The sequence below is a fragment of the Dysidea avara genome, chromosome 6 (genome assembly GCF_963678975.1).
Source record: "Dysidea avara chromosome 6, odDysAvar1.4, whole genome shotgun sequence".
NCBI lineage: Eukaryota > Metazoa > Porifera > Demospongiae > Dictyoceratida > Dysideidae > Dysidea > Dysidea avara.
In genome coordinates, this window is record NC_089277.1 from 1,376,904 (window position 1) to 1,392,513 (window position 15,610).

Sequence of the window (15,610 nt, forward strand, 5' to 3'; positions counted from 1 at the left end):
AAAACAACCTTAATTAATAACTTAGTTCAACAAGTCTATGCCATCTTCTGGGCATAAGCCATAATGCCTCAGGATCATTTTGGCATTATATCGCCAGAGAGTAACTGACGTAAGCGCTGAACCAATTGTTTCCTTGCTAACTGTCTGGGAATACCACTTGTAACAGTGGAACGGTTGGCAATCGTGGATAAGGTTGATAAAGCAAAGGGTGTCCAAACACCAAACGACTCACAAACCAGGGGAAAAAAATTCACCACCATGGTTGTTAACAGTTTCCAAATAATGGTCATCCTTAGCCTCCTCACTGGCAGCAGCAGCTACCCCAGCCTTAGATGCAGCAGCGGAAATAAAGGAAGGCTGAGTTGTGCACCTGACAGAGAGGTCAAAGTAAGCAAGATGGCCTAGAGTAAAATCAGGATGGTAAATGTCCCCAGGACGAGAGGCAATGCTTTGCTCACGGAGAACACCAGGGTGATCTTGCAGTAGAGCATGATGTACTATAGAAACAAGAGCATCATGGCGTTGGATACGTAGTGGGCCATGAGAGCAGCCAAGAAGATGGTCACCAAACTGATCTATGACAGACAAACATGTACAAAGTGGTAACAATGGGAAAAGAGGAACACCCAACCATAAACGGACAGCGATAACAAACTCATGTGGAGAAAAGGACAAACCCAATGTTGGTTGAGGGATGGCCTTCAGCCAGCCACTGCTGACACCAGAGGAGTGAGCAACAGCACGTAAACGAGCTTGGTCACAGATTGTGGAGGTGTTGAAAATGCTTGCAAATAATTGATCATCAAGGGAAGCCTGTAAGTCATTTTGGGAAGTAAAGTTAGAAGGCAAGATGGATAGACTTTGGAAATAGGAGATAGCACAATTTTCACCTGGAAAAAAGGAAGTCACATCAAAATTTGGTGCTAAACGGGACACCAAAATCCGGGCTGAGTTACAGGAACCCAAAAAGGCTGGGTGTGAAGAGCGTTGGGACTCACGCAAACCCAAGCCTCCTAACCGGAATGGCAAAGTAGCTTGAGACCAAGCATTATCAGAGATGCTACAGTACAAAATTCTACTAAGACAGTTGCGTAGGTTAGAGTCAAACACAGATGGAAAGCAGCCTAATGATGAAGAAGGGACACAGTGCAATATGTGAGTGATCTTGCAAACACTGAGACAGCTCCTAAGCAAATTCAATTCAATTTGAGGATCTCCAAGTTCTGCAAGCTTCTCCTGAATACTGAGATGCAGTTTTTTTCAAGTTTACTAGACCAAAAAGAATCAAAAAAAGTAGGTGATCCCCACACAGGAGATCCTAAAAGCTCCAAACCACTGCTTTCAGGATTAATTCGTTTTATTGCATGAGGAAATTCAGGGAAAGAGCTATCTCCAGAAGGCCAAAGTTTAAAACGCTTGTTTCACAATGAAGTAAAGTGATAATACCAAACTCCTTGGTAGCATCATGATCCCCACAGCAAGAGGAGTTCCAATATCTTTGTTTTGTGTCAGTACGCCTAAGGAGACGGAAGATATGAGCGTTAGTCTGCCTTGCGTTGGACGAGCAGTTCACTGTCACTTTATTTCTCACGTTTTCGCCTTCGCTGCTGGTCATAGGACAGGCCTGGAAGACAAAACTTACCCAGCAATGGATTCGCTTGTTCATGGCGAATCCGATGATACAACTTGTGTCTTGGTAGAAGACTGCATTCATACGTTATGATCATTGTATTAAGCGCCTGTAGCTTATTATCACTGTAAAAAGTATGACTTGTGTATGACTTAAATATTTACTTCTGATTTGGAACAAAATTTGGTATAAGAGTAGAGCTACACTAGATACATACAAAATACTCTAATATAACATACACTGTGTTACAGTACAGTAAACTAGAAGTACTTAACACTACTGTGTAATGGGTACAAAACTATGAATAATAAAATAATAATAATGAGATAACTTTTGGCTGAGTTATAACTACACATAGCTTATAATTTCTTGTTTATTGTATTTATTTCACAAAGCTTTTGTGTATTCAACTACAATATCATAATACCTCTTGGAAATAGTTACATATCTAGTTGATTCACCTTAACACTAAAATGATAGCTGGTGTAATTAATCAGATTACAGAGTTAAAATTAGTTAACACCAACTGAAGGATGATGAAACTATAGTGACTTCTTTAGGCCCTTATTTGGTGATTATTAGTTTCTCATCCAGCCTTTCTAAATATTATGATGCGGGCGGGAGGGTATTACCATTAGGCCATTATTTTATAATATTAACACACTGATGTATAGACCTTGTCCAACTGATTGTCTTTCTTTCTTACTACAAACATTTCCTTCACCAGCTGATTCTACTTTTCGTATCGCCAACTGTTTTTTGACAGTCAACTGAAAGCCTGCTTTGATGAAGTCGATACTGAGAACACGATTGCAATTGGGTAGATCCACTGCAGCAATTAGCTAAGGAAAACAACAGTTCTCCTGGCGATACACAGTGCACTGTAGCATTCATCAACAAAAAATTATAACGGTTTCGTATCACGTGTTCTTCCAAGCATGCACAGAGTTAATAATGGTTTACCATGCGGTAGCCTAAGAAGGATGCGGGCGGTGGATGAGAAACTAATAATCACCAAATAGGAGCTTTATTGAAAATTGTCAACAGTGGCTGTTCATAGAGTAACAAGTTCAGTTACAGTGGACCATACAGAACAAATAGAACATCAACAAACAAATATTTCTTTAAAACAAAGTACTAGGCTTGTACCAATTTATAAACTAAGGCCTTACATGATTAATTGGCTTTGTGGTCATGCAGAACAAGCTCTGTAAAACTTTAGACTAATAAAACACTTAGAACAGCTATATAACTCCATCAGACTACTGGCCACATGAGCTACTACAAGTAATGATAATACTCACTCCTTGAAGTCAAAACTTAGATAAATTAATTTACTGGTGAATAAAGTACATCAAGAGCCCATGATATTATTTATTGGAGATAATGAACTCTTGAGTACAGTGGTGCTGCATGATTAGTGCTATACTAAGCACATCTTGCTAGATAGATAGTTTCAGTATAACTATCTTCAAAATGATTGCCATAGACCATAAAGATTGATACAGCCATCAGAATAACATGTCTTTGAAAAACTACAGAGATATATTCCATGACATTAATCGAAAGCTGAAGCCACAAAGTTTAATATGTTTTTTTTTCTGTAACTGATGGCTATTATTATTTGACATAAATGACTCAGTCATAATGTAAAAAATATCACACTGCAGGAGTGTCAGAGTAAAAGTGAAAGTGGTAAAGTTCAGTCTAGGGGCATGCCGCCTACCCCAGGAAAAATTTTTAAATTGCACATTTTGAGATGCTATTTTGAGGCAATTTTGGGTTGTGACACTGTGTGGAAGGTGCTAGTTAACTATCTGCTGACAAAACTGGACATTGTCAAAAAGCACTTTCATTCAATTTATCATTTAAGATTTATTAATAGCTAAGCTGTAAGGAGTGTTTCCAAAGTAGCTGCAAAAGAAGCCAAACCTAAATATAATGCTAATTATTTTTAGAAGCACTTAATATGGACAGAGTTGACATAAAGCTATTTTGAGTGAAAGACGGACAGGTTAAATGTTGTTTCTGTCATAATTGTAATTAAATTTACAATTAATTACAATTACAATTAGTAAGTATTGCATGTTCACTACATTTGGTTTTGGCTACAGGTTTGAAAGTTTTTTGTTTCCAGCCAAAAAGCGGTGAAGCTCTGACCTCATTGGTCATACCTACTCTGACACCCTTGCAACTAAAATGGCTAGGCACTGCATTGCCATAAAAATTATTTGAAATTACAGAGGTTATTACTTATTGGATATGGATCAGCATTTTTGAGTATGGAGGGTATGCTTGGTAGAGCGGTAAATTCACCTGTACGTTTCAAAAATGTAGCACATAAAGAAATTAATATTTTTCAGTTGGAAGTTAAAGGTGGTAGAAGCTGAGTTACAGCTGAAGTCTGAACAAATCCTTTGTGTCTGAATAGCTACGTAGTGAACTAGTGTACACAAGGCTCCAAATATTAATGTTCTATCAATACTTACTTTATGACAATTCAGAGGATGAAGCAGGTAGATCCGACAAAAATATAGTACAATTTACAATGGATAAAGCACTGTCACAGTGAAAATTGTTCACCCATGTGCAAAGTTAGTGCATTTTACTTTTATAAATTTATAATTTATAAGATTCTAGCACTAACAAAGCTCACTCAAACTCTAGTTTTACCCAATGGAGTACTTGATGACTGGACATACTAATCATGTTTTTCATCAGCTTTCTCCTAAAATATGCATAGAACAGGTGGGTCATTACCATACATATTCCAATGGTCTTGTAATCATTGAAGCCTTTTCTTTGTAGATTAATGATACCACTGTTATAAGATGTTTGCTAGTGGGTCAATTGTGGTGTGGTAAATGTACAGTAAGATGCTTGACTGTAAGATAAGGACAGCTCACGGATCAATGGCAGCAGTAAAAGAACACGCAGACATTAATGATAACACTAATCATTGTCAGTGTGCTTCAAGGATCAAAGCCATATTGGTTAACCATACATCTCTTTCATCACATCAAAGAATTTAGAGCATTAAAATAGATCTTGTATGATATGATCCTTACTCAACCTTAACAATTTTCTTGCAACATGTTTACACTCTATTTGAAACATAGTTGATGACTGCTAGGGCTGCACATACTGTAGATCAGGAAAATTTTGGGTAATAAAATTGCCGTATGTTTAAAAATCCGAAGTGTTTTAATTTCAAAAAGTAAAGATGTATACGAAAATATTTTAATGCAAAAATTTATGAATGTGCATAATTACTTTCACAAAGTTACACAACTTTTACTTGCTAAAGCTACACCCACAAAAATATATAACATGTACTGCCACTTGTATTTCATACTGTTTTCTCCTAACCTTCACAGGTAAACTGACAACCACCAGCTAAAATCAGCAGTGGATCCTTGAGTCAGTGGAGCGTAATACAAATTAACCAGAAGATTAATGCTACCAGCTGAAGCTATTACATGCTAGCTACATAGTCACTATACATATATCTGATACACACAATTATTATTAATATCATTATCATTATTATCGTGCTGTCACATACACACAATTGCAAGCATATTATAAGAAGTTTCTGGGAAAGTCCCAAGGTTTAGCTATGTTGGTGTGATGTGTATACCTATCCTTTATAGCTAGCTCCTGCAAATTAAAGAGTACTGAGTCACGAGCAAACTCCAGAACAATTCTTCGTCCACCTCACCGTCAACCACTATTTGCAGACAAGCACATATATGTGCTAATCTTCACTGCTTTTAAAAACAATAGCTAGTTAGTGGTGCAGGTGTAGCTACATATGCTACACTGGACCTCCAGCTAGCAGCATTTCTGGATTGTGCTTATAGTCTCGCATGTCCAGGCATATGAGACTAGCTTGTATTCCTATCTGAAAGGAATATAAAAATAGTAAAGTACACTGGCTGGGGGAATATCATATTTATTACAAATGTAGTCAATTGCACTAAATTATGATTGGTTACGATTGCTAACTTGTAAGCTTACACTAGGTACAATGTAGGAAAATTTTGTAGTAGAAAATTTTTCGTGTGATTTAATTTCGTATAACATCACTATATTTGAAATTATTTTAACATGGAAATTTCCCGATCTACAGTATTATATCAAAGGAAAGAATGATAACAGCGATATGACTTATAAATTACTCACTGCTATATAGAATATTATTATGCTCAAAAATATTTTTGCCAAAAATGCTTCCAGGAATTTTCCAAATTTCCCCTGTTAGCCTTTTCAGTGTAACCATTATACTTGCATTATGCTCTTGGGTTAGCAACATTTCTTATAATTATCTTGGAACATTTAATCAGTGAATGCTCTATTGGAGTATTTCAGTACAAAGTTACTGCTCTATTAGCGAGTATTGACCTAAGGAACTATCTAAAATGCATTTGAATGCTCCATTGCACTTTGCAATTTCCACTAACTGCCCTATTAGGGAATATCGATCTATATTCATGGAATATCCACCTAATATGCTAGCATTATACTGATATAGCACACCAGCCTATTACGCTTTTATTATGCTGGCATATTTGAAGCAGGTCTACTCACTGCACATCTATCAGCTATCAGTTATTGAATAGCAACATGGTTATTGTTTAACTTCATTTTAGCTATGACCTGTTATTTGATTAGTATTATTTGAATTCAACCTTACCTAAAGGTCAACTATCCTAAATAATAGACTTCAGACCACAGGGTCTAAGTGATTTAGTAACCCGATGGCCCTGTGTCGTGGCGCCTTCGCTTTGCTCAGGCACTACTACAGGGCCTAAATAACTTAGAAGTTAGACCCCTGTGGTCTGATGTCTAACTTATTTAGACCCTTTATGTAGTTGTTGTACCTTAACACTGTTGACAGCTGCTTGTAACAGAGAAATGTAACAGCAATTAGTAGAAACAAGCCATCATTTCACTCGTAACAACAGTCACAGGTTTAAAATTAATTGATGCATTGCCGGCACTACCAGTGCAGGTGTGTGTAATAAACATGAAAAGGATCTAAATAACTTAGACACCTCCAAAATCCACCAAATCCATCACAAAAAGGGTCTAATACTAAAATGACTGTTCAATTAGAGTACTTTGTGAACGAGCTTATACACTCTATTATATGAATCTATTGCATAATTATATTAATGATTAAATTGTTATATGCAAACACAATTCTCCTTATATTAAGTTGATAATTAACACTTCACTATAATTATAATATGAGAGGGAACACATCTGATACAAAATACACACACTAATAGTGACTGACTGACTGACTGACTGACTGACTGACTGACTGACTGACTGACTGACTGACTGACTGACTGACTGACTGACTGACTTTCTCATATCTCCTTCAGACCAGTACAATTCAATTATAGCTAATACTACAGGCTGGATTTGATTGCAATTCAACATTGTTTAGGACAAATATTGAGGTGGATTAACTGAAAAATACATAACAATTGTGCATTTAGTGATAAAAGCACCAAATTTGGTACAGAGGTAGAGAATCACCTTACAAACAAATGTGGATATTGGACAATGCAACCACGCCCCCTATGATAGGTTCTACCTTCTACCCACTCAACCACACTAACAAAATATCAATGTTTAATTACACAATAAACAAAGAAAATGACAAACTGAACATGAACTCTCTACCAAATGATAAAGAATTACACTAATTTACCTATTTTGGTATAGCAGACATGGCCAAAACACACTCTGTGTGTAGTATTTCTACCGAGAACACTGCTGTGACAGTATAAATATGAGCAACTACATTATTAGACTATCATCACCTGTGATCTTATCATGATGTTTTATGCAATCATGTAGATGCTCTCATATACTTTAATTTATTTAAGAAGTGCATGTTAAAGGTAAGAACACATACTACACATCCTAGGAAATATGTAACCAGATTTGTGAAAAGGCACACAAAATTTGACCCATTTTTTTAACTTTGAAGCTTCATAACTTTTTTATTATTGCATATAATTGCCTGAAATTTTCCATGAGTGCAGTTAATGCAGTTTGAAACTAAGAGCAAGTTAATCACTTTAAGGAGTCAAGTGTTGCATCATTTTGTTTGCTGGCAGTAAAATGTGTGAAAAGGTACCCTTTTGCAAATCTGGTCCCGTATCTATTTAACCGTCTCCTATATAACGTCCTGTAATATTTACATGTACTAACATATGGTCAAGGTAAACATTGCAGTAGTGACTTAGATTATAAGAAAACATTGCATGCAAAATTTAGTAACATATGTAGCTATTTGGTTTATAAGGCCATTGGAAGCCCCACCCACTTTTAGTTATACCATTAAAAGCAATCATTAGTAATATTATATAAGTATTATGAGTGCCACTTGACCGATAATATAGCTACATATTTTTGTCCGAGAATTGAGAACATTCGGACAGTCACTTTTGCAGCTCCTGCAGCCAGACGAAGAAAGCTGCTGGTCTGGAATTTTGTATGCAAGAGTTTATGGTCTAGACCTCTCCAAAGGCATATAGCAAGAGCAGAAATTTTCTTTGGTGGTTTAAAGAAACATCGCATCTGAACCGATGGTGGTTGGCTTACTCTATCACTGTTACTAGTTTATGACACTCACAGGCATTGGCGTGGGCCTTCGCCAGGGCCAATATTTTCCTCAAATGGCATTAAAATATTTCTTCTTTCTTCTGAGTTCTGGCATCAGTACATGGATTTGAAGACACTATAGCTACTGTGGCAGTGAATTACATTATATACTGAAAGGGACAAAATATTAATAAATTTTACTTGTTTCCTTGCATACATTATGTTCACCAGATAACTTATACCTGTTTTGCATCAAATGTAGCTAGTTACCAGCCAAAACAATGATGTCATTCATCATGCACGTGCAGCAAAAATTGATCATAACTGGACATTTACTTTGGAAAGTTAAATCTTTTTTTGGGATTGGAGTTTCCATGCAGTGGGCTGTCAGAAAGAATCTGTTTCAAGCATGATATTTGAAGGTCCCAATCTAAAAGACCCACGTTAAGACACAAACCCTGCAGCATTTTCCATTGCCCAGCTGTTCAAATTCAGGTTGTGACACTGATTCCAGGTTTGTGGGTGTGGTCAGCATGGAATACCTGAAATGCACTGTCAGAGCTCACAACTACACTGTTACTATTGTATCATACACCAAATTATCCAGTGGAACATGATACTCACATTATTCAGAGGTTTGTATGACAGGACTAGTAAATCCATGCAAAAACAGCCAAAGTGTATAAAAAGAGTGCAACCTTCCCAAACTGTATAAAAGTGTGTGACTTTCTGGGTAAAAAAAGTGAAATCAAAGGTGGCAGCCATTTCATGGCTGTAATGCTGTCAATGACAATAAATTTTATTAATGCACAAATTAAAATTTATTGTCATCAACATCATTGCAGCCATTTCATGGCCGCCACCTTTGATTTCACAACATTTTCACCCAAGATTTTTGAAGGCCACACCCTTTTTATACAGGTTGGCTCTAGAACAACAGAGAGACCTACTTGTTAGGGAGGCCATGTATGGGGCAGTCACTGTTAGAGGGACTTGTATGGCAGTGAATTAGGTATGATATTAGTGTATAGGCTACAGAATCTGTAAACTGTACAAATCATGTACGTAAAAAGACAAGGTTCATCATATTTTTGTATTGCCTTTCTAATTAATGGTTTTAGTGATTTATCTAAAAATGGGTGGGGCTCCCAATGGCCTTATTAACCAGATAGCTATGTTTATCACTACATGTATAGCTATGCATTTACATGCAATGGTTTTCTTATAGTCTAACACATTACTGCAAAGTTTACCTTGGCCATATGTACAGTATAATATAGCAATTATGGTTGCATAGATATTTCCTATACAGTATGTGTTCTTGAGTTTAACACTTCTTAAATGAATTAAAGTATATGAGAGCATCTACATGATTGCATAAAACACCAAATGAGTTCACAAGTGATGAGAGTCTAATAATGCAGTTGCTCATAGTTATACTGTCACAACAGTGTTCTCGGTAGAAATACTACACACAGAGTGTGTTTTGGCCATGTCTGCTATACCAAAATAGGTAAATTAGTGTAATTCTATATCATATGGTAGAGAGTTCATGTTCACTTTGTCATTTTCTTTGTTTATTGTGTAATTAAACATTGATATTTTGTTAGTGCAGTTGAGTGGGTGGAACAAATCAAAGGGGGCATGGTCTGCATTGGCTCAATATCCAGATTTGTTTGTAAGGTGATCCTATACCTCTGTGCCAAATTTGTTGCTTTTATCACTAAAACACACAATTTATAGCTAATTCACTTCACTAAAAGACATGCCACATACTAAGACTTTTTTGTAAATGGAATGTACTTGGAGGATTCTCTTTCTTATGCAATGACTGTATACAGGGGCATAGCCAGGATTTTTTTGAAGGGGGGCTCTAACAGCAGTACTGAGTTACCAGAAGCAGGGATCTGGGGGCACAGCCCCCAGCCACTGAGAGAGACTTTCAATATTTTAATGAATCTAAACTCTATATTTTATGCAAACAACAGTACATTAATTATAATGCATAGCTATATGTGCCCCTGGGATGAAGCTTGTACTATACCTAGTGGAAACTGAGACAGAATAACACATAGACACACATATATAGACATCTGTAAGTAATATCCCACTGATATAGGAACCATGAATCCACTGATACAATTGGAACGACCTACAATCAAAACATTACAACTACAAAATATGCATAGCATGGATTCATTCTGCATGCCCAGGTGATAAAGTACTGGCATTCTATATCTTAAATACTGCACACCAAAGCTATAGCAGTATAAGGTCATACTCAGTTAGAATGATGAAGTTCCGTAACATAATCAAGACACACGGTAGTGTGTCATGTGGCCCGAGAAGTTGGCGCACCACACCGTGAGTATATTAACTACTATACTAGTACAATTTCAAGCATAATAGGCTAACAAAAGTATCATACATTATATGTGCCAGCATAATAGGACTATTTTCAAGACTTTTAATTAATGCACATTACATGGACCAAAAAGACAGCAAAACATGAGCACACTACATCTTAGTATATCAAGAAAATGTGCAGTGCTATTATTTCAATTGTTTCAGGGGTGTAGGAAGCATGGGTGCCATGGGTGCTTGGGCACCCATAAATACTTCCAGTGGCATAACTAACGGGTGTCATCACAATGTACTGTATACTACTGAAATGATCGAGATACTCTAATAGAGCAGTCAATGACTCTAATAAAGCAGTCACAGTATTTATTCAGAGTATTGTAGTCAACATAGTTATAAATATTGATTTGCTTATCAGCAATAGAATATGCAGTCATTGCTATCAGCTCAAATCTTCTTTTTGTTTTGGTCTTCAGCTTTACCACTGCACCCATAAGTTAAATATCTTCCTACACCCCTGTGTTTCTTTGATGATTATTTACACTTTGTAGAATTAAGATTAAGACACTCTAATAGAGCAGTCACTTAGTACACTAATGCAGTAGTCAGGAAAGGTTGAATATACTTTAATAAAAAATTGATTTTGAAAGCATAATTTTGAGCATAATAGGCTGGATTTATTTAGCACTGCTCAAAAGCATAACAGGTTATTTTCAAAGTGTGATATTGGTTCAAACCTAGTATTGTCTAATTGTCTGGGTAGTGTAATAGATGACCGCACCACCTTTGGTAACCAGGTATAGATATGCTTAGTAGCTAAAGTTCCTACTACACTTCTTAAAAAAATCATATCAGAGCATGCTAATTGTCATATCAGTACACCTTTAGTAATAATTATTTTATCTACACTTACTGTGCGTGCAAATACAAATATCAGGTTGGTATAATTGGTATGGGTTCTTTAAGGTGCAGATAAATCAGTACAACTAAAACATCCTTATTGGTACATCACTACAAAAGTACAGCTTTCTTTTTATGCAATGATGTAGTTTGACCTTGAAATTACCAAAGGTATGGATTGGAAACCAGGTAACAATATTCCTGGAGCTACCAATGATTTTGATATTACAAAAATATCCGATACAATTAGTCAGTGGCTAATACACAGGGGTCACATGGGTGCATATCTCATTTCAAATATAAATACAATTTTATACAAGATCAAGATACTCTAGTAGAACAATTAATAGAACAGTCACCACAACACTATTAAGAATCCCCTACACAGTTTTTGCTGAGTATAAAAACTTGTAACTGTAGCCCCATGGGCACACTGAGCCTAGCCTGAGTCCGTTTGTTATTGATTTTGTACATCTCATGTTCAACTTTGTGTGATTTAGATGTTGCTAAGATTTAGTTATTTGCACATAAACCAAAATTTTCTACCCTGAAATGCGTAAAATTAATATCTTTAGCTTCTGAGGAGGCCAAGCACCTGCTCCATACTATGCCTACTAGCATGGTGCTTCCCCTCGCTAAAGACTGGACAAGCTTCTGCAGGATTCAGATGTAAACATGATTTTAACAACACAATGTGGTTGTCCCAGTACAAAACTATTGGAGAGATCACATGTTCACCATATTTATATATGATACTGAGATTCAGTTTAACATTAACCAATAATAGTGAGAACATTTAATTGTTGAGGAAATAGTAATAATAAACCAATAAGGAGGTTGAATGAGAACTCTGTTTATTAATTACCAAATTCATCAAATTTTACCACTTTACAGTATACTAACAACTAACGTTGCTCTGACAATTGATGTCTGCTCCATATTCATGTAGCATCCTGATCGCAGCAGGAGAATTGCCACTTGCAGCATGATGAAGGGGGGTCCGGTTATTCTATTAATGAAAAGAGACACCATGCAACAGTAATATGGCTCATCACCATACTGCACAACATTATTATAATTATTATCATTTTAAAACATTTTGTGAAATTACCCACACATTATTGTATATTTTATCATTACCATAATTTTATGGATGTATTATGTACAAGAATTTCTTAATGATGGCCAAAGATACAATTAACATTTAGAATTGAAATTGATCAGTATTTAATAGTGGTGGTTTCTTTTACTATAATCCATTAATCACATCAGTGATACAAGGAGCAGATAGGATACTAAATGTGTAGTTCTATCAAGTAAATATTGTAAGGTGATCACAGGGGCGGATCCAGAGTTTGGAAAGAAGGGGGGCACCTTTCTGAAAAACAGTTGAAGACCAAAAAAACTTGCTGAAAACCAGTTGAAGACCAAAAAAAAAAAAAAAAAAAGGTCACAACAATAATAGCTAGTTATCCTTACCAACTATATCACGTCTGTTATGTAAAATAAAATCCTATTTATAGCTTCATAGGTAAGCTACACTGCCTCATGAATATTGTGACTGCTTTATTAGAGTAATTGACTGCTCTATTAGAGTATCTCGATCTTGTATGCAATTTCTTGAAGGGGGGGGGGGGGGCATTTGCCCCAAATGCCCCATCCTGGATCCGCCACTGGATCATGTGATCTTGTTAACATCACTTGTACTGGTATGGAGAATAGTTACTTGTGTTTTTATCACCAACTATTAATTGTAAATCAAGAAAGTGATAACCTGAATAACAAAAACTACTATACTGTAGCTAGTAGCAAAGTGTGGAACTTTTGCATACACAATATTAAAGCACATGTACATAGTATGGATCCACAGAATATGTCTGAAGAATTTCCAGAATAGCATGAGTTCTCATTTATCAGCATCATTTGCAATGACATATGAAGTTGTGGTTTGAACTATTCACTAGAGCAGTCTTCAGTCTCAAATTTAATTATCGCCCATGCATGTTATAAGTGAAATCATATGCTTATCATGTGCCAATTATCAACATGAGGTACCTATGATCAGCACAGTCACTGACCAATTATCAGTAGACTGTGCAAATTCATGTGTAATAATACCTCTCTGGTGCCTCATTAGTTCTTTGTAAAAATTTGTGGGATATACAGTTCTTGGATTTCACAGAAGATAAGGCCAACCATTCAAGAGATAATAAGGTTAGAGGGAAAAAGCATAGTGGTTTCCAATACAAAATTAAATTACTTTTGTGCAACATCATGGTTAACCAGCATAGCTTGTAGAGCAGTTTAGGAACAATAATCATTGAATGAAATGTAAGAAAAGTTTTAAAGGGTATGATAGCCCACAGTGTTAGTGGATATACACTGTAGTCTGTATACTTTATAGGTGCTGATAATTGGTATCTGTTGTTAATTGGTGACTTGGAATTTAGTAGTTGCTAAAAATCAGAAATAATTCTGAACAATTTTCAGAAATAATTTTACTTGCAGTGTAATATAAAAATCTCTTGGAGACACTTTTCAAGCGATGCTGCAATAAATTGTATTAAGAGATTGAGATACTCCTACAGAGAATTCGCCTATACCCTAATGAGGCAGTCAACCAAAAATACATTACAGTATCTTGATATTTTAAGCTAGTCACTTGTAATGGCCTCTACAGTTGCAGAAGAAACCAGATTTATTCATCTGTATTTGAGGAATCACTTTAGGATATTTTAGGGAATAATTTTCAGGGATAAAATAGGTGAAGAAATAGTTAGAAACAATAATAGGAAGATTTAAAAGCATCCTTTATACAGAGTATAGTGTAGATCAGTTGATATTGTAAATGACAAAAGTTTGGTGAGTAATAGTGAATTCCCTTATACTTGTTGTTGCATTTGTTATGTGTAATATTTGATGAGATATAGTCCAGAGTTTTCTGCAGTAAAATAAAATAGAGCAGTAAAACCATAAATTTTCTAGATAGTAGAGAGTGGATCATTTGAAACCTTACCTAAAGGTCAATTATCCTAATTATGAATAATAATGACAGTTCAATTAAAGTACATTATACATGAATTAGGATACTGTATTAAATGAATAAATGAATGTTTGTTTGAATTTATTGCATACAAAATACACTACCTGTCATTAACTATAATTATTTTATGAGAGGAAAGTCACAATTGATTAGGCCTGAGTAAAATATGCTCAAAATGTTGCCCAAAATTCTTTCAGGAATTTCCCAAAATACTCACATACTATGCTCTTCAATGTTTCCATTATGCTTGTTTTATACTCCTAGGTTAGCAACATTTTTTGGAGCATTTATTCAGTGAATACTAGAATATTCACTACAAAGTGTTAGAGAGCTAAGGAGCTATGTGCAATCTCTATTGCAGTTTACAGTTTCCACTGCATGGCTGCTCTATTAGGGAGTATCAATCTATTTTTATGTTATTAATAGTTTAAATATGCACTTATATAATTATGCTAGTATCATGCTGGAATAGCACTCTAGCCTATTATACATTTATTGTGCTGACATATCTGATGCAGGCCTGTATATACTTGACAGAAACTATGTTAATATAAAGGGTACATTTGCTACATCATACAGTATTCATTAGGTATACAAACTAGCTTCAAAATGATCCAAAACACTTTTAACTAATGGTAATAAAATAATTACAAAATTTTATTTGATTGACTGACTGACTCAGTAACTAACTTACTCACATCACCTTCAGACATCACATCTCATTGCTAATATCACAGACTTGATATTGTTGCCATTTGACGTTAAAACATGCTTTTATGTCAACTGCAGTAGCTACGTATAATGCATGTCATATACTAACCTTTGTTCTCCTTAGTGACCCATTTCTTTCCCTACTACCACATAGGTGTTGACTTTCTGGTAGTACATACACTGAGCTGTACATTCAAAATGGATAATTTTCATAGTCACTGGATTGATTACAGGGCTAGGACCTTCTTGACTAGCAGAACATATTGTAGCGAAAAATGAAGTGAAATGTGTTTATATCAGTTTTTAGTACTTGATACTTTTAGGGGTATCTTTTGACATAA

At 35.6% G+C, this 15,610-nt stretch overlaps 1 protein-coding gene across 1 annotated transcript in view; it reads right to left on the reverse strand.

Moving 5' to 3' along the window:
• Positions 1-12,519, reverse strand: part of LOC136258543 (uncharacterized) — a 90,952-nt gene extending 78,433 nt beyond the window's left edge. The window contains exon 1 of the mRNA XM_066051858.1: positions 12,426-12,519. Within this exon, the coding sequence (XP_065907930.1) occupies positions 12,426-12,467 (42 nt within the window). The 5' untranslated portion in view covers positions 12,468-12,519. The remainder of the gene's footprint in view (positions 1-12,425) is intronic.
• Positions 12,520-15,610: the final 3,091 nt, after the last annotated feature.